At 48.0% G+C, this 18,736-nt stretch overlaps 1 protein-coding gene across 4 annotated transcripts in view; it reads right to left on the bottom strand.

Annotated features, from left to right (window-relative positions):
• Positions 1-636: 636 nt before the first annotated feature.
• Positions 637-18,736, bottom strand: part of PPP3CC (protein phosphatase 3 catalytic subunit gamma) — a 38,649-nt gene continuing 20,549 nt past the window's right edge. Inside the window, exons 4-15 of one of the 4 annotated variants that reach the window (XM_049830632.1) lie at positions 16,433-16,544; positions 14,233-14,378; positions 13,912-14,051; positions 13,258-13,335; positions 13,069-13,163; positions 12,249-12,374; positions 11,222-11,299; positions 10,366-10,392; positions 9,365-9,446; positions 8,779-8,876; positions 6,037-6,066; positions 637-4,722 (exon numbers count right to left, since the gene is read on the bottom strand). In XM_049830632.1, coding sequence (XP_049686589.1) covers positions 4,544-4,722; positions 6,037-6,066; positions 8,779-8,876; positions 9,365-9,446; positions 10,366-10,392; positions 11,222-11,299; positions 12,249-12,374; positions 13,069-13,163; positions 13,258-13,335; positions 13,912-14,051; positions 14,233-14,378; positions 16,433-16,544 — 1,191 coding nt within the window. In that variant the 3' untranslated portion in view covers positions 637-4,543. The remainder of the gene's footprint in view (positions 4,723-6,036; positions 6,067-8,778; positions 8,877-9,364; positions 9,447-10,365; positions 10,393-11,221; positions 11,300-12,248; positions 12,375-13,068; positions 13,164-13,257; positions 13,336-13,911; positions 14,052-14,232; positions 14,379-16,432; positions 16,545-18,736) is intronic. The other 3 variants (XM_049830634.1, XM_049830633.1, XM_049830635.1) reach the window with 3 other exon arrangements.

Raw genomic sequence — 18,736 nt, 5'->3', positions numbered from 1 at the left:
CCCAGCCAGGCAGGGAGCAGGCGATGCCGGAGCCAGGACCGCTGCCGGAGCCGCCTCCTGCTCAGAGGGCACAGGTTGGGGATTCCCATGCAGGAACTGGGGGAACGGGGACAGTGTCGGAGCTGTAACCTGGCGGGATGGATCCTGGCCAGCACGAAGGCCAGGGCTGCTCGCCGAAGCGCTGCAAGCCCACGGCATGGAGGGGGCATCATGCAAAAAGGGCGAGGAAGGAGCCGGGGAGGGGTAAAACAAGAGGCGGCAAATACCCTCCTCTTCCTCCTGGCACCCAGGAAGGCAGCAGGAGGAGGGTTATTGACTCAGCCATCGGCTGGAAGGATGGAGAGGTAAGGAGAGGGAGCGGAGAGCTCTCCCAACAAAAGCGCCCGGGAGCGACTTCACAAGTGCCGACGTGCCGGGGAGGTTGGGAGACGCCGTCTCGGCGCTGCCCTGGCCCTGGAGAGGGGCCCTGAGCGAGGCAGTGGCTGTAAAACAGACCTTAAAACCTTTCTCCCTTCCTTCCCGAAAGCCAAGCAGCACCTGTGGGGCTCCTTGCTGTGCCCTCCACCCCAGGAGCCAGGCACTCCAGTGTACCCCAAAATAAACCATAGCGGAGCCGAGTGACTGTGTCAATTTTTAACTTTTTTTTTTTTTCTCCTTAAAGATGACTTCCAATTTACATTAAGACAGTTCTAACAAATTCATTCCTTGTTCACAAAAAAAAAAGAAATTATATTAAATAATTTCTGCCAATAAATAACATTTTCACCAATTTTTTTTTCTCCTTTAAACATAACTAAAAAAAAAAAAGCAAAAAAAAAAAAAAAAAAAAAAGGAGGCAGTCTCCAGGCAACGGGCGTATGATCCTTCAGCATCGAGAACCCTAAAGTCACCATCACTGCACCCAGCACGTGTCCCATGGGGCTTCAGGTCCTCCCTGGCAGAGGCCGGCAGGCCTCCACGTATCCCTGCCACCGCACCTAGCTAGGTCAGGTCTGTGCCCAAGTGCCGCAACAGGCTCCTGGGCTGGCACGGGCAGCAAGAGGTTCTCCCAACGCCAAAAAAAAAAGAAAAAGAAAAAAAAAGAAATTAAAAAAAAAAAGGAAGCTTGAACTCAACCCACCACCCGACCCATTGCTGACTCCCCTCCTTGTTACATGCACCTTGCTATAACATGCAAAAAAACCCAGGCTGCGAGGCCAGCCTGCGGAGGAGGTGGCTGGGCTTTCCCCGGGGCCGGTCGTGCTCCTTGGCTTTCATTCCCGGAGTCCCATTTGCCAAACTCCGGGTGGCAGCTGGGGTGGGAAAGGGACAGGCGGGAGCTCTGAGATGAAGGGTCTTGAGACATGCATAGCTCCAAGGCGCTGGCTTTGCAAGGGGGGGTGGTGGAGAAGGAAGAGGAAAAGAATCTGCGTATTTCTGGCATTTTTTTGTTTTGCCGTGGTGGGAATCGGGGCAGGGTGCTCTGCTGGGATGAGCGAGGGACCTCGCTAGCGGCTGCCAGCCTCTGCTCCGAGGTCTTCATCCCCCTCTTCCCCAAAAGCTGGGGAAGAGGAGATGGGGTTGCTTGGCTCGGCGCCGGGGAAAGCTCTGCCTTCCCCGCAGCTCCTGCCACCAGCCGGGGGCTGCGCTTGGCAGGGATGCCAGCACGGAGAGGGTTACACGGATGAGCGTTATTCAAACAAGGGGGTAATTAGCACCCACGCACCCCATCTCTGCTGCTCCTCACCCCCTCGAGAACTCGTGTCAAGGAAAGGGGGGACCAGCACCAGCGTTGCTACAGCAACGGGAGCCTGTGCTTCGCCTGGCAGTATGGCATCCATACATGCCGCCTGCCATACGGCTCCCAGGCCAGGGCTCCCCGTCAGTATCCACCAGCCCCTCCTGGGATGGGATGCTGCAAAACTGTGACCCCACCAGCCGCGGGGGACGTTTTTGGCAACACCCAGCTCCAGGGCTGGGGGCGGGGGGGGGGTGTGGGGGGTGTCCCCAGCTCCTCGCAATGCTGTCAGCTCCCCCGTACGTTGCAAGGACAGCAAACTGCAAAGCACAAGGGCCAAACGGATTTTGGGGAGGGGGGCTGGTGATGCTGGAGCACGAGAAGAAGGTTGGGGGACAAATCGTCAGCAAAGCAAATCCCCCTCCGCAAAGGGACGGTCCCTGCTGAACCCCCACGCACGGGCTGCCAGGCTCGGGGTACGAGCATCCCCCTGCGGCACCCGTCCCAAAGCTCCCGAGTAAAACTGCTGCTTGGGTGAGATCCCAGCCTGGGTCAGAACAACATGCCCGAACATGCACGGGCAGCACCTTTGCACGGTTTGCGCTCTCAGAGGAAGATACCACACATCGGCTCACTGTGTTTCAGAAAGGATGCCGTTAAAAAACAGAAGAAATACTCACAGACAAAGGCAATTGGCCCCACGCCTCATATGGGGTTAGAGAAGCTTGCTCAAAACATCTCGCACTTTTTGCAAAGCAGTGGGCGTGTAAAAAAGGAAAAAAAAAAAAAGTGGAGGCATGCGACTCAAAAGTCTCTTGTGAAAACCCAGTGGTCTGTTCACAGATACGGTTTCCTAAATAGCTGGCATGAAATTAAGTGACGTATGATTATAAGACAATTTGAAAGCTTCCTGCAAAGTTGCTGTTTTCCTCTGTCACTGGAATCACAGCTTAGGGCCAGAGCACAAAGAGAAGACAGCAAGATCCAGAGAAGGGGTTGGCAAACATCCCTTATTAAAGGCTAAGCCTGCTCACCTGCTGCCCTTCCTTGGAGAAAGCACAATAGAGAGTTAAGTTGGAAAAGAAGTGAAAGCTGGCAAGGGATTCGCTTCTGAAAGCTGCTGCTTTGACTGTGCTATCACAGGCAGAACAGGATGTGGCTCAAGTGACATGCAGGGAAGGGAAGCGACCAAACAGGAGTCTCACAAAATCCTTTTTCAACGCTCACTCCAGGCCAAAGTTTAAGTGAAAGAACGAGGCTCTGCTTAACAGATCCAAGCTTCTAAACCCTTGACACAGCAAAGGGGGAGTCCTCTAGAAACTCTCCTTTCACCAGGAGATCCCCCTCCCTCTCCAGCACTGCACAAACACCCTTCCAAAATTTCTGCCAGATCCACTCAGTTCTTCTACCTGCCAACCTACCGTAAAACCATCCTCCCTCCCCTGCAGCCGAGGGAGGGACGCGCTTCCCAAAACCAGGGGCTTTTTAGCAAAGCCGCCTCACCGCTGGCCATCAGCCAACAAGCCACATCTCTACAGAAACAAGCAGCACCGTCACCCATCCTTCCCCAGATCTTTATCACAAGCCGGCAAACCCCTTCCAGCTGCTGGGAAAGGCTGATGTGCCCGCAGCTCCTTTGGAATAGCCACTGGCTAACGAGGTAATGGGCAGCAGGGTAAGCCCAAGTCGACCACAGTAAGTGAAAGACCCCCCCAAAGACACATGCTGGATGACTGGGAGGCGATGCTGGCTCAGGGGAGACCACCGCGTACACCCACCACTCAAATACTGATCAGCAAGGGCCGATTTGAGAGCCGGGCATGTGGGTGTGTGTCACAGGCTCTGCAGTATGTGACAGTGGTAGAGGGGTGTCTTTCTGTCCACGGGTTATAAATCACGCCCTTTTTCCTTTAAAATTCAGGCCCTGCAGATTTCCCAAAGACCCGCTGATCACTAGAGACTGGAGATAATTCCTCTGCTCTGAATCAGAGGGATTCCCAGAGGGATTTCTGCTGCACGGGCAGCCCCAGCTGACCAACTCTGGCGTACAGCTGGCTGCGCTGAATCCGAACAGCCGAAGCTTCGATTCGGGAAGAGATGCAACAAGGGGCAGCACTTCTCCCACCTGCCTTCCCGTTCTTAGTAAGAGGTTACGTTTTTGCTTGGGGCTCTGCTGGAATAAAACTGAATTACTGAAGGAAAAGGTGCTGTGATTGGTATAACACACTGGAGTACTTTAGAGCTAATCCTGAATATTTGGATGTCACCTTGGAAGAGGGATGGATCCCAGCCAGTTGCACCATGCAACGTGCCTTCCACAGAATCGGTTGCTAAAGCAGCAGTTGCAGGTAGGCAAGAAGTTGAAGAAAACAACAGCAAACTCTGGGAAGAAGACAGTTGTGAAAAGAAAAACCAAACCAACCCTATCTTCAACAAAAGGACCTGCTTTTGAAAGCACAGGCTAACTTAGAATTGTACCAAAGTCAACGACCCAAGTTGCCTGGGACTGTTTTTGTTTCTTTTAATCCCCCCACAGAGGTTTGCCTCTCGTGGAGGAGAGGTCAGCTGTACAGCACAACACTTCATATATGCACTAGCAGTTAGATTGGTTTCTAAATTAAAAAAAGATGGACTTTTTATATATTGAACATAAATAAAAAAATTACAAAATGGTCACCTTTCTTACAGAATGGATGCAAACTGGATTATGAACGTGCCTCCAGGTGAAGTTGGTTTCTCCCCTGCCCCCACCCCACCCCAATAATAAATAAATAAAATTCATTAAGTTTTGGATCCTTTAGTGGTGCAGATTGGGCGCTCGGACCGTTACTGGGCTTTCTTCCCTGTGCCATTCTTGTCCGCAGAGTTTGTTGAGGTTACCAAGTTCACCGGCCCGTCTGAGTGCATTGAATCTTTGCGTGGCGGCATGCGTTCGTTAATGCGATCCAGCCCTCTGGCTTCTTCGAAGCTGCGGATCTTGTGCTGCGGTGAAAATCCACGAATGGCTGCAGAGAGAAGGGCCGAGAAAGAAGAGTTAGTCTGAGTTGCGGATCCCCGGACAGGAGCCCTTTAGCACACGCCAGACACGTACAGGACAGAGTCAGGGTGACAGAAAGCACGTGTCTGGCTACGGGAACCACGAGACGGGTCCGTAGGTGACTTTCAGCATCGCCAGCTCATGTGGATACCACAGTGCAGCTGGGAAGTTGAACTGCGCTAGGTCACAGCGCAGATCCAGGCCGCAGCGACTTGCTCTGCTCCCTAATGGCTTCTCTTTTAATACAGTTTAGTAGCAGGAACTTGAAGACCAGACAAGTGCTCAATGTCCCCAAACAGTGAAATCTCAGGAAACTTTCAAAGCTGAAAAACAGGATACTAAAAAAATAAACAAGGCAAAACCAAAACAACACAACAAAGACACCACCACAAGGCTTTAACTCCAACACAAACCACACACTGCAACACCAGGAGAGGGAAACAGCTAGTCCTCGGATCACAAACGCAACATTTCTTGCATGACCAGGAGACACACAGGCAGTCTCACGAGTGATGAAATCCCACCAAGGGCAGGCGTATCTCTGTTTCATCACTACAAGGCTGAGTACATCATCCTTGTGATGATGATATGGACCAAATGTTTTAACTTCTTTGTATTACAGATAATTTAAGAAAAAAAGGGGTTTGTGCCAAATCTTTTTACGAGGACTTGGCTGGTTTACAAACAAACTTCCCTTGGTAATCAAGAAGTTCTCTACACAGAGGTACAGCCCCATTCATCAGTAGTTGAATGGAGCTATCGGGGAGAAAATCTCCCCAGACAGTAACCTCATGAATCTGTCATTTCTACACGAACTACAGGGAGAAAACTGCTTCTCCACACTGGGACCACCTTGGCCCACCTGTGGGGAAGGCAAGGATTACATCAGAGCCGCGCAATCTGCTATTTCCTAGTTGATTTTGACCAAGCGTGCTGGCAGCCTTCACTGGATCGAGTTACCCAGGGGATGAACTCAGCCACGAGGCATCTGAGATCAGATTGCAGGACCCCAACACCAAGGTCTTGAGACACCAGAGCACAAACCGCTCCGGAGAGAGGGCAGTCTTGGAATAAAGGTATTGCACTAAGCAATAGCCTAGTTAAGGCTAAAATAGACTTGAACCAGCCCACTGTGTATTTTTTGCTTCCCAGCAGGGGCCCATCCTCCCCCACTTCTGGTGATGCAAGAGTAAAAAGCTTCCATAAGGCTGATAAAGCTCTTTAAAATTAGCGCACGCACACACAGAGATGATTTGAGTCTCTCGCCGGATTCTAGCCATACCTTCCCGTGCCTCTACCGCTTCTACTGTGGCTGCAATACAGAAGAACAGTGGCATGCAAAAATGAAGACAGAAAAAAAGAGTGACAGTGAGTGATCTAACATCATCGCTGCGAACGCAGAGCCCACAGCCTCCCAGCCCCAGTGGAGACGACCGTAATCAAAACCAACTGGCAAGAGGAAAAAAAGGTGACAGGAGCTTGAGAGGAAGGCTGAAAGGGGACTCTCTCGGCTTTAGCATCGGCTGAGCACTGACACGAGGGAGTCTCCTTTCCTCGCGTTCGCTGGACTTGTCACACAGATAAATTCGATGGAAAGAAACAGAAGCAGAGAGATGGCTTTCTGCTGCATGCACTGGAGGGCTTGGGTGCGCAGGCATCCCATGGAAAGGACAGTGATACTCTCGGTTTAAGCCTTGGGTCTCCATCTGCATTTGCAGCCCCCTCTGCTCCCAGTTCGGTGGCTCTAGGGCACCCTGGCCACCTTCAGAAGATAAACTATGTGGAATTCACCTCAGAGCAAAGCCCCAACCACCAAAGCCACGTAAGGGAAGTGACCCTGAGGGGCATGATGACATTTTGGAGCAGTGGGGAAGAGAGGGGCAGTTCGTTCTCTAGAGGAGGGCAGGCAGCAGCAGATACCAGGCTGCTCCACTCCCGATGCCTTGAATTGTAACAAAAAAATAGGCTGATGCTTCAAATCCAGTTTGGCTTCAGCTCCACCTCCTAAAAGTGTTACCAAGCAACAAGGCACCACAAAGCTGAGCAACGTCCCCCTTCCTAAATCTGCTGCAGCAGCTGTCCAAGTTTTGGTAGTCCCTGCCTCAACATCTGGGAGGAGGCCCTTCCCTCGAACAGCTCCCCTGCTTTTAGCCTCAAAACGCCACAGTTTTTTGCTTTGGACACAATACACAGGCCACGTGGTCCTTGAGAGGCCACGGAGGAAGAACGGAGTTGCGGCTGAATATCTTTGCTCCAGATTCGGTGACTTTATTCAGCCCTTTTTGCTAAGCTGTGCTGCGAAAGGTTGGCAGGAGGCTCAGGGAGGGAAGGGGCCCCCCACCACTACTACCTGCAGCCCTGTCTCTCTTCTTTTGGGGTGCAGAGGCACCCCAAAAGGGGGGCAGCGCCCTCCTCTCCCCACCGAGCAGACGGGCTCCCAGCACGGCTGCTGAAGAAGCACCTGTACATTCACCAGGAGGCTGCTGCGAGCAGACGGCGCGGTGCGAAGGGACGTGCGAAACGGGAAGGAGTGAGAGAAGGAGGCACGATGGGGAAAGGAGTGTGAGAAGGGCACAAAAAGCAGGGTGCTGCTGAGGGGAGCACGGGGTGCTGGGAGCAGCAGGGGTGGGAAGCCTGCAGCCACGGGAGGCGACGGCAGGCAGGGTCGGGCAAGGCAGCAGCAAAGGTCCAGCTTGTTTGTCCTGTCTCAGGGAGATGCACAAATCTCAGCTTCTTTACTGGGGGGAGCTGCCTGGTAGCCCCTCAGAGGAACCCCCCTGAGAGGGGAAGGTGCAGGAGAGCATCACGGCACTACCCGCTCCTTGCGCTGTCAGCTATAGGGGCAAAGCTGTGGCACCACGAGCGAGATGACTGCTTGAGCCGAGCTTTAACAGCCGCCTTCCCACTCAGGCTCTGTTCCTATGCCTGCAGCAGAACTGGGGCGACAGAAACCATTATGGTTGCTATAAAAAAAAATAAAAAAAATAATTCATACTCCTCTGCGGGCAGAGAAACCCATAAGTTTGGGAGTGATACTGCATTCTCCCCACCCTCAGGAGCGGGCAGCAATATTTACACGTTTCTCACTTGTGAACTATTTAATCAAGGCAAGGCAATCCCAGAACAAGCCCTCTTCTGAGCCTGCAGGAAATTACCCAGCGCTGATAGGAAGGGGAAAGCAGGCTGGTGAGATGCCAGCATTCAAAGGCTAGCGGCAGGAAAGGATTAAAACACTAGATTACAGGATTCCCTCCAGGGACACATGTTACTATGATAACTCATTCCCTGACCATCAGCCAATCTCCCTGCCCTGTGAGTTTAAAGCACACAGATTGCTAGCTCAGTCCTGCTCTCAGCACACTAGTAAGACAGACCAGTTGGCTGCTGAAGGAGGGAGCAAAGTATTTGCCAGCAAGCAAAGAAAAGAAACCTCCAAAACCAGATCATAAACAGGGGGCCAAGAGAAGTCTTAATATGAAACATACAGGCCTGGAAGAATATCCTTCCTTCAACTAAATCTAAGCTTCCTCTGTTTGGAATTCACAATTTCATAGGGTCAAAATTGGAGGGGTTTCGTTTAACAAAGAACAAACAAGCAGGTGCATTTACTATTACATTCATATATACGCTATCACACAACAGCAGCAGATAGATGAAGCACAGGATGCTTATCATGCAGCGTCAGAAGGGAAATAAATGATAAAAATTGTTGCAGAAACATACAATAAAGCAATACACATGCTTTAGGCGGGGTGCTGTTTGTTGTCTTTTTCTTCCTCACATTCCCCTCCTCGAGGGTATACAGGGACATCTTGGAAGGCTCTCCACATCCCCACCTACATTTCTGCTTTTTCCTATTTCTGAATCCTTCCTCCCCGTGGGCCTGAACCATCTTTCAGGTCCCCTGGCACCCTGAAGTACGCCTACAGGAACTGATGGGAGTTGTTTTCAGGGTAGCTGAGGGCCAGGTATAAAACTGCAGAGGGGGTACAGTGTTGCAGAGAGGAGGATCATTCATACTCACCAGTCTGTAGGGTCTGCCTCCCCCCTGAAAGCACTCCCAGGGGCAGTGTACCTGTGGGAGTCAGGCCTTTGAGAGTCAGCACGCTCTCGCTCTCCTCTCTGCAAATAAGAGGCAACACAACCGGTTACCGAGAGATTAATGCAATGGCCGTTTAGGTCCACACAAAACCGTTAGTGGTGAGCAGCATGAAAACTGGAGTCTGCCCTGTGCTGACCACAGGCAGCGCGTCTGATCTGCTGAGCACCGACCACAACCCTGCCTATCAAATACAGGACCTCTGCTTACTCAGCCACGACGCATCGGAGCTGCGGCACAGCAAATGCATCCTGAAAGGGCTAAATGTACCTCATCAGCAGCATTTCTGTTGACAAAAGTGCCAGTGCTTGAGATGAAGGTTTCTGAGAGAGCCAGACCACCAGGCATCCAGAAACCACCACCTCAAGCCTTTGCCATCTGCTCTGAAGCAAGAGTCTCCTAAGATTTTACCCCAACAGGACTCTGCCTGCCTGGTGCACCCTGACTGACGTCCCCCATTACCCAGACCCCACACGAAACTGAGACCCCAGATCACAAGCTGCTTCCTTACCGAAGGACCGAGAAGACACGTGCCATCTTCCCAATGGCTCTAATCTTATTCCTGATGATCTCTTTACGGACTGTTGTCCCACCTTAGGGAGAGAAAAAACAAACACCAGCATGTTTAAGGCTTCCTGCTTTCCAGGCACAGTAATGTCAATATGAAGCACCTGCCTGACTCCAGGAAAAGAAATCATGGTTTACAGATTCACAGCTACACTCTTGAGAGAACAGTGCTGAGAGGATGGCGGTCAGGATGGCAGTGAGAAGGGCAACACCAACGAGATGACACACGGACTTAAAGGTCTAAAGAGAGTAGAACCACCAAAGGAAACAGATCGGGTAGGTCTTGTTCGAAGCTCACCAGGTTTGATCACACTACACAGGATGTAACACAAATGACTCAGCCATGTAGACACAGTTTTGCAAGGCAGAACACTGACGAATCTGACTGCTGATGAACACTGCAGAACACTGGGCTGTGCTCGCCGCGGGGAGGAGTGTCACGCAAGCATCAGCTTTGGCATCCAACGCGCACAGTGAACGGCTGGCCGGAGCCTTGCAACTCTGCTTTGACCCCACACAAACACAAAGTGAGATATGTGAACTCCCCTTCCGCTATACAGACCGAACATGAGAGAAAAGCATGGAGGGTAACTGAAAACAAACAAAAATCAAAGTAAAAGAGGTAACAAATACATCTCCTCTCAGCTGAGATTCCTCACATGGCCCAACTACACATTAGGACAGTACAAGCCAAACCGGAGGTCTAACATGCACCGATGGCTCAGCCATGCACTAAGTGGCTGCATTCAGAAGTCAGATAGAAACGTGACCCCGTTTCTCAAGTTCCTGGAGGAACGCAGAAGGGTTAAAAAACACACGGCGCTTATGTTAAAACTGAAAGGGGATGAAGAGACTGCCCAACTAGTCAGCTATTCAAATCCACTCCAAGGAATCTGGTGGCACAGGCAGTGAAAATTAAGCTTGTAGCAAATTCTAGCTGGGTACCTTTCTGATAGCTTGAAATGTAGTGATCTTCAGGGAGAGGAGACACCAAGAAACAAGTAGATGAAGACAGAGATAGAAGAAACAAATTTAATTTTCATGGGAGGGAGAAAGAAAAAAAACAAAAACGAAATGCAATGGGAGAAGCGGGTTAAAGTCTCAACCTGTTGACCAAAGCAGCGGCACCTTGTTGTACCACAATGGTGTTCTGCTTCTCTGAGGGACTGACTGTCCTCTATTCTACACGGACCTGTACAGGCAGCTCCCCCGGACCCACCCCCATGCATGCTTATGGCCCCACTTCTTGCTGCAGGCCCCATGTCTGTGCCTGAGCTTCCTCTAGGTCACCACATCGCTCTCAGGCAATCCCCCCAATATAAAAACTGCAGATCAGCTCAGCAACTGTTTTGTCCCTTTCATGCATAGCTTAAAACCAGGGCCAAGAACTGCATTCTACTTTATTTGGGGTGACACAAGAAGCCACTTTACAGGAGTTCACTGCAACAGATGAGAAGACTGGGTAGATATTTTGGTGCAGAAAATTTTGGATTGGGGGAAAAAATAACCACTTGGGAAGCAGTCTCTGTAAGGAGCAGGAAACCATTCTCCAGAATAGCTGGCAAGAAGCGTCTGTCGCAGTGAATATAATTTAATTTCTCTGTGACTGAAGAGCAAAGGAAAAAAAAAAAGTTTCCTACCCAGAACTGCACAAGGGTTAGCCAAAAAGGAACAGGAGACCCTGGCTGGGCATCCAGCTATAAATCAAGTGCTGATCACTCTTGAGCTAGCATCATATACCTTCCCCACCTTCACCCCCCCGCACTGTTACCAGCTTGGTCGTAACAACGTTTTTTTTTACCTTCCAATGTCTCATCACCATCTGAAATCAACTCATCATCGGAGCATATGTTGAGGATGTTAACGAGCATTTCTGTGACTGTAAGAAATACAGACAGGAAGATTAGAGAGGCCTGGTGCACACACTGGGCAGACAGAGGTATCTGGAGGACGAGCTGGACAAGCAAACGATTTCAAGGTCATTTATACTCAGGAAGTGGAAGCCCAAAGACACTTTTAGCTGCATACTGCTGGTACCTCACAGCAGTACCCAGAGCAGACGACATACTTTACACCTTCTGCCAACGAGATGGATGCAGTCCAAGCACATCACAGATGAAACAGACGTGGGGAACAGGGTGCCAACATTCATGCAGAACAGCCTGGGCTCGCTGAAGGTCCCAACTCCCCACCCCAACCCACACAACAGGCCACCTGGCTCCAAGTATGTAAAATCTGGGGGGAATTCAACCTTTGGTTCCTCAAAGTCAAAAAACCTTTCGCACTTCAGACCTTAACGTCGTACTCCAAACACACAACACTGGGGTGGAATTTAAACTCACCGGGAGATGAAAAAACCCTTTGCTAAAAAAGTTGAGGCAAAGTCTTGGTAATATTGTAAGCTGCCTCGCCTCCTTCAGAATGAAATAAGCCTTTAAATTGAAGTGAGTGCTTCCTTTTTGGTGGGCCACAAGCCAACAGGAGATTTGAATTTCTCTGTTGCAAACCCAGAGCAAGAGAAATGTCTCCAAATTCCGAGGTGGGGCTACACCACCCAAGATCAGCTCCATTAGCAATGCAGAAATAGCAAGAAAGGATCGTTTTATTGGTAAAAGCTTCCTAAAACAGGTATCAACAATTATTTTCACAAGAACTTTACTTTACAGTAATATGCAGATCTCCTTGAACTGCCTTCCAGTGCTATTTGGTATTAACGAGTTACAACACTCTCACAGCACATTTAATAGCCTGTGGGACAGGTTTCTAACACTCAGGGTACTATGACCAGTCACTGGGCAACTTGTAACAGATATTCAAATATCTCTTACCCTTTTCACCTACAAAAGGCAAAGACCATGTGAAGACATCCATGAAGTTTGGAAGCCAGTACGGATGAGGGGAACAGTTGAACTGCCTGATGTTCATGACATTGTTTTCATATTTCAGTACAGCAGCTAGGAGAGAAAAAGGAAAGACAACACATGTCCATAGGCGCTGTCAACTTCTGGGAGTTGTACCCGCACTAATGAAACTTCATTATCAACAGGAGGTTGCACTCATGCAGAATCAAACTACCAGCTCTCCAAAACGAGAAGGCTTAAGCAGTATTTTTTCAGTTTACCCATTACGTTGATTCACTAAATCTCATCATAATAGTGATGGTCATTTTAACAAAGCTGTTAAAATTTATGCAAATCAGAAGTGATGAACACAGAGCCAAGATCCAAAATGAGGGGTAAAAAAACCCCACAGCTGAGGAAAGTTCCCCATCACACTCATATGGTTTTAGGGGCACAGAGAAGTTAAAAGCTTGCCTATACTAGCAGCTTCTCTTTTATGGCAGCATTCATCAACACAGCTCAGTTGTCATGTGGCTGGAAATGAAAGCATTATTCTAGGCTTTATAACTTGACAGCTAATTGCCACAGTAATACATTAAGTCTCCGAGTCAGAGAACCCAGCCACTTCCAGCTTCCCAGCTGCCATCAGTTTAGCATATAAAGCTCTTTTTCATTTCATGCATAAGGATGCAACTAGAGGACAGTGCAGAGTGGGCAAGGCAAGGGAAGATGGAGAGGGATTTCCTAAGCACGTGAGGACAGTGCTGACACCCAAACAGCAAAAGAGCCCTGGCCTTGCCAGCCTTACCCTTGTTGTTATAGACATCTAGGTAATTTGGTGCAGAGAAGATTGTGATTAATGACGGAAAGCCTGTTGTCTGGCTCTTCCTGTACATTCGGTACCTGAAAAACAGGTCAAGTGTTGAACATACTGGTCTTGCTAAGGATAGCATGAATGCAGACGGAGCCTGCTCAGCTATCAGGCTGCACCGCTTACCCAGCATCCTGGGCTTCGTGAGCTCGGATTACGGATAACAAACTATTGTTCTGCAAAAATTCACAAACTGCAGGATAACTGGAAAACAAAAAGCAAGTACACATTAGTGTGTAGCACAGGAGACCAGACAACACCCACGGTCTTGGTTTCAGGAACCAGCCACTTGCAGCATCCATTCGGTTTGTGTCCAGCATCCACAAACAAGGCCAGTATTTATTACATCATTCAAAAATTAATTGCAAAGCATTCTGTTAAACAGACCCCTGGTGCCAAATCCTCCCTATCAGCTGGGCTACAAGTGGTCTGTCAGCACAAATGCTTCTCTCTTAGACAGGAAAAGATTATTTCCTAGAGCTCCTGGTACTGCCCAATGCCTGAAAACCACTCAAAAGGCACCCTGCCAGCTAAAAGAAGCATCTCTGCTGTCCGATACCCCAATTTCATAGAGCAACATATCCAAAGAGAGCTCAACATTATAGAAGGAGAAAACAAACAAGATTTTGTGCATAAGAGCCAAGTGAAGACTATTGCAGAGCCACATACACTGTAAAGTCCCACAGAGTGATCCGAGTACCAATTTATCTCCCTATACACCTTAGTGTAAGGGCACACAAAAAGCTCTAGTCCATCAGAGCCCCCTAAAACACCACTTACCTGTAGAAATAGGAGCAGCCTCGAACAGTGTTGTGGGCAAAATGCTCCAGCGTTTTCTCATTGCCGTAATCCTCTGATGGATCAGACCAGAGCAGGTCACACATTGGACCAAAGGCTGGAGGCTCCTTAAACCTGTCTAACTGAAAAACGTACACAAAAATCAGGACAATGCTGGTGAGAGCTGCAGCAGTGTACACACACCTATGGTGTGGACTTGCAGAGCACAGAAGCCTTGACCTGGAACTCCATGCAGGAATCAAGCAAGCCATTAACCACACTATTAATCGTAAGCTATGTGAAAGGACCATGGAGGTTACTTACTTTCCTAATGTCATCTAGACACGTGATTTCTGGAGACAGTCCTCCATGAACACACAGAAATTGCTGGTTTAAGAGGGCAGCAAGAGGAAGACAGTCAAATGTATCCATACACGCATCATACACTCGCTCCGAATACTTGATTCGACCTGGAAAGATGGGGGGCAGGGGGAGGAAGAGAGGGAATAATTGAATTCATTTACTCATTTACACAACAAAGACTGCTCAGGCTGAAAGCAGAGGGTTTGTTGGGGTTTTTTTAATCTTTTCTTTTTTTCTTAAAGGGAAGTCATTCATGCATCCAAACCTACATGATATAAGAAGCACTAAGCAAAGCTTTGATCAGCCAAAGTGCTGATAAATAAGTTCAAGGAACCTAACTCCTAAGCTGATATGGAAACTCTACTATGGCCTACCAAGTCGAACTTTGCATCCGTGTATTAGTGAAAATGCTGACTTAGAAAATGCTTGTTGGACATGAAGATAAAAAGGCTTCACAGTAATCTGGACATGGTCAAGAATATTAATCTCCTTTCAAGCTATTTTCTAGAACACCTGCACCAAGTTTAACATAGAAAAGAGGCTAGGTGCTTGCCACTAATAGAAAACTTGGGATACTAATAAAGCCATCCTGTCACTTTCCTACATTCATACTGCACCTCTAGACTCCAAGAGTCTTACCAGCCTCAGCTGCTAGGCAGATTATACACTGGAAAACGCAGCAGCTGTTTAATTTGGCACAGCAATATTACACAATCATTTAAGATAGGAATTGTCTTTTCAGCTGGACACGAGAGCTTTGAGTCAGAATTTGACCAAGATGCCTGCAGTTAAATGAATCTTCACACAGGATCTTTCAGGACTACAAGTGATCACAATCTCCACTGGATGCCTCATCTTAACAGAGGTGAAGAGGATGTTTCAATACATTAAACAGAGATACCATGGCCTTTCCGAAAGCAGCTTAGCTTTTACAGCAAGCCTCCAAGTATGTTCAGAAATCTCTCTCAACACTTCCCGTTAGAGCAGAGAGCAGGAGCAGAGATCACCACACGTCAAGCGCGTCTTCTTGCATCTGCAGCCCCTTCGCAGGGCAGCAGTATGTTAACATAGCCAGATCTTCAAGAAAGCCCCATTACTGCTATAAAACACGTCTCTGCCTAAAGCAAAAAAAGTGCATTAATGGAAAGTTTACGTTTCCTCCAGCTTTATTTCAGAGATACTAACAGGTTTTTTCAGTTGCACGCTATGATACAGGAAGTGGAAAGGCAGTATCTCCTGTTTTCCAAAGGGGGAAAAAACCCCATCACCTCTGGCTCTCTGGTTCAAATTGAGCCCAGCTCAACAGGAGCTCATCTACCACCATCTGATGACTACAGTATCCAGCAGAGAGCTGGCTGGTGTTTTCCAACTCATTTCTGAGTAAACAGATGTCATCATCTCAGTACCTATCAGATTTACCCTGTCCAGAAGCATGCAGAGCTAAAGGGCTAAAGACTGGACTTGTGCCTTGTCTGTAACTATTCCTTGAGCTTGGGTCCTTGAGCAACTATTCCCTAATAAAGAGCTGCATGTTGCTGGTGTATACCTTTTTTATTGCTTGAAGGAATGACTGTCATCCTCTGGGGAGAGGGGTCATTCCCTGACCTTTCATCATCATCGTTTTAAAAATATGTAAATGCTGCATGAAACTATCTTTAACTCAACTAAAATGATCTTAAAGGTAATGATTCTCTCTAGTGCAAACACTGAGGAACAAATCCTTTATTTGCTTCCAATTGTAATCACTGATCCCAGCTGCACAATCTGGAGCTGAAAGTCATTTGGCAGTAATTATATGTTGCTGGGCCTGAAAGTCGGGGGGGTGGGGGGTGCGTGCAACTGGCTCATCAGCAAGACAGGGAAGATGTGTTCGCATTTCTTCCATCCACGCTCATTCTTTGTAACCAGAAGGCCACATCAACATGCACTCAGTACTTTACAGGACTTATATATTTTGGTTTGTTTTGGGGTTTGGTTTTATTTTTTTTTTTAGCAGGAGCTGAAACAGGAGAAGAGCTATGTACGCAGAAAAAAAACAGATGACAGTTTTTACAGCTCCAGAGCTAACCAGTATCACTCATAGCAGGCACAAAAATTAAGACCCACACCTGGTCACAACACATTAATATATTTAAATCCTCCTTATACTGCTGATACTTACATTCCTGCTTAAAGGTGAAGTATTCTGTGAGATGCCTGCACTCATGGTTCCCTCGAAGGAGGAACAATGTTTTGGGATGATTTATCTTTAAACTCCATAAATACAGCACACACTGCAAGAAAGGGAAGGAGGAGATGGCATGTAATAAAAACCTTTTATAGGGCACTAATCATCCGTAGACTTCACTAAGTGTTTCTGGGAAGACACCCAACAAGCTGAATTCAAAGTGGAACCCTGATAGAAACCCAGCTCCATAATCGGCAGTAGATCTTATCTTGGCCAACTTCACCAGTGGGGGAAAGCCACACTGAACATTTCTCTATATTAGGTCTGAGTTGGAGAAGTGACAAATGAGATCGCATTCAACTGAAACCAGCTCTGGGCTGGGTGGGGGCAGCTTTTCCTTCCAGCAGAAACCAAAGCAAAAAGCACCCATTTTCAGAGCAGCAAAGCAAAACCAGCTGCACAGCGAGATGTGCGCTCCAGATGTCCCACTGCAATTGAAACCAGAGACCATCAAGTATAGCAGCCAGCCATCTTGCTAGACATTTTATCAAGTGCATTAAACATCAGAAAAAATTAAACTTGATCATCCCCACTGACTTCCCCCCCCGCCCTGTTTTTCTGCTTACGCTACAGTCATGTGAAGTTCAAGTTCAAAACAGGAAAAGCCTAGCCAAAAAACAAGCTTAGTAAAGCCTTCTGGCTTTGAAGAGGGCTCTCCACATCCCCTATCTGAGCAGCAACACCTGTAAAAAGATCATCTTTGATGAGGTGCAGACCAAAGTCAAACTGAAACACAATCATTTTTACCAGAGACCCAGAAATATTTCATGGTGGCTTTCCAAAAAGCCTACGTGAAGAAGGGAAGGGCTGGAAAGCAAGTGTGCTTACCCTTCTGTGCTATACATTGTCAAGCTGACAGCTAAATCAGCTGGTATCTAGCATGGGGAAATGTTATCACATTTCCCTTGTTGATTTTGAGTGCTGGAAGGACAACCCATAATGACAGCAAGCTTGAAGATCTGGATTAAAGTCTCTAATAAGAGCTTACCCTTTAGGCTGACATGTTACAGAAACAGCACACACTTTGAGAACGTGAACCATGAAGTCTGTCAACAGTTTTACACTTAAAAACATTGCTGATCTGGTGCACAGATCTCCAGGAACCAGCTGCTGTGTCACGGAAACAACCTCCAGAACCAAAATAAACCAGTTTCAAGTTAGTTTCCAGTACAGACACCTTTGATATCAAGGTATTTAAGCACTGAACCTGCTTACCAAGGTAAGCTCTACATTAGTCATTCCAGCTACATGCAGGGATCCCTAAAACCCTATGGAGCTGTAAAGCACCCATTTCTGTCTAACTTGGAATTCAACCCCACAAAGACTGGATAGCAAATTCTGAATTTTAAAAGTGAACAGAAACAAAACCAGTGGCAGGTAATTTAAGCTGTCATTAAGGCTAGCAAAAATAATGTTTTATTGCATCTGTTAACAGGAGGAACATTCCCAACAAAACCATTTATAATTATTCTGTGATTTAAAGCTTTAGCCTCCTGTGTTTGCAACCTAAATATCACTTTTCTGGGCTAGCATGAGAACTGCGAAGTGAAAGTCACTATAAATGAACCAAGTGACTTGCTAAGGACTGGAGAAAGCAACCAGCCCTGGCTTCACCAGTTCAAAGCAAAGCAAGAAAGTAGAGACACAGCATCAATGAAGAGGAGGATTTGGGATGTATAGAAGGTCAGCAACTTGCATAAGAGATATTTAAAAAACACATTTGAAGTGTTTTAAAGGGAAATGGAAGTGAACAGAGTCACTTGGCACCACAATTCTTCCCGGACACGCAGCAAACAAACCACAGACGTCAAGAGCAAATGTCTCTGGTATTGCTGCAGTTCCCCGTGGTTTGCAGCTATTTCACAAGGACATGGGGGCTGCCAGGTACTAGTGGGGTAACGATGAGTAAAGGACATTCGCCAGTCCTCATGAGCTCCGGAGGGGCTGGAACGGGGAACAAGGGAGGTTTCTACACTCGCATGCCTCAGATGCTTCCTGGTGTTTTGTACAGATCCCTTTCCCAGACTTTCAAGGCACTGTGCCCAGGAATTGATTACTGCATGTTTACAATAGCCTAGTAGCAACTTGAGACAATTATGGCTTACTTGGCTTAAATAATCTACTTCTCTCCTTATTCTGCCTATCAGTGTGGAGCTCAAAGCCAAGCATTTGGGCCCATGCCCCCATTTGATTCCCCCCCTTTCACTTGCAAGGGGAAAGCTCAGCAGGTCACGGTGG

This window comes from Accipiter gentilis, chromosome 28, assembly GCF_929443795.1.
Source record: "Accipiter gentilis chromosome 28, bAccGen1.1, whole genome shotgun sequence".
NCBI lineage: Eukaryota > Metazoa > Chordata > Aves > Accipitriformes > Accipitridae > Astur > Astur gentilis.
The sequence above is the reverse complement of the archived record's forward strand: the minus strand, read 5'-3'. Positions and strand labels throughout refer to the sequence as shown.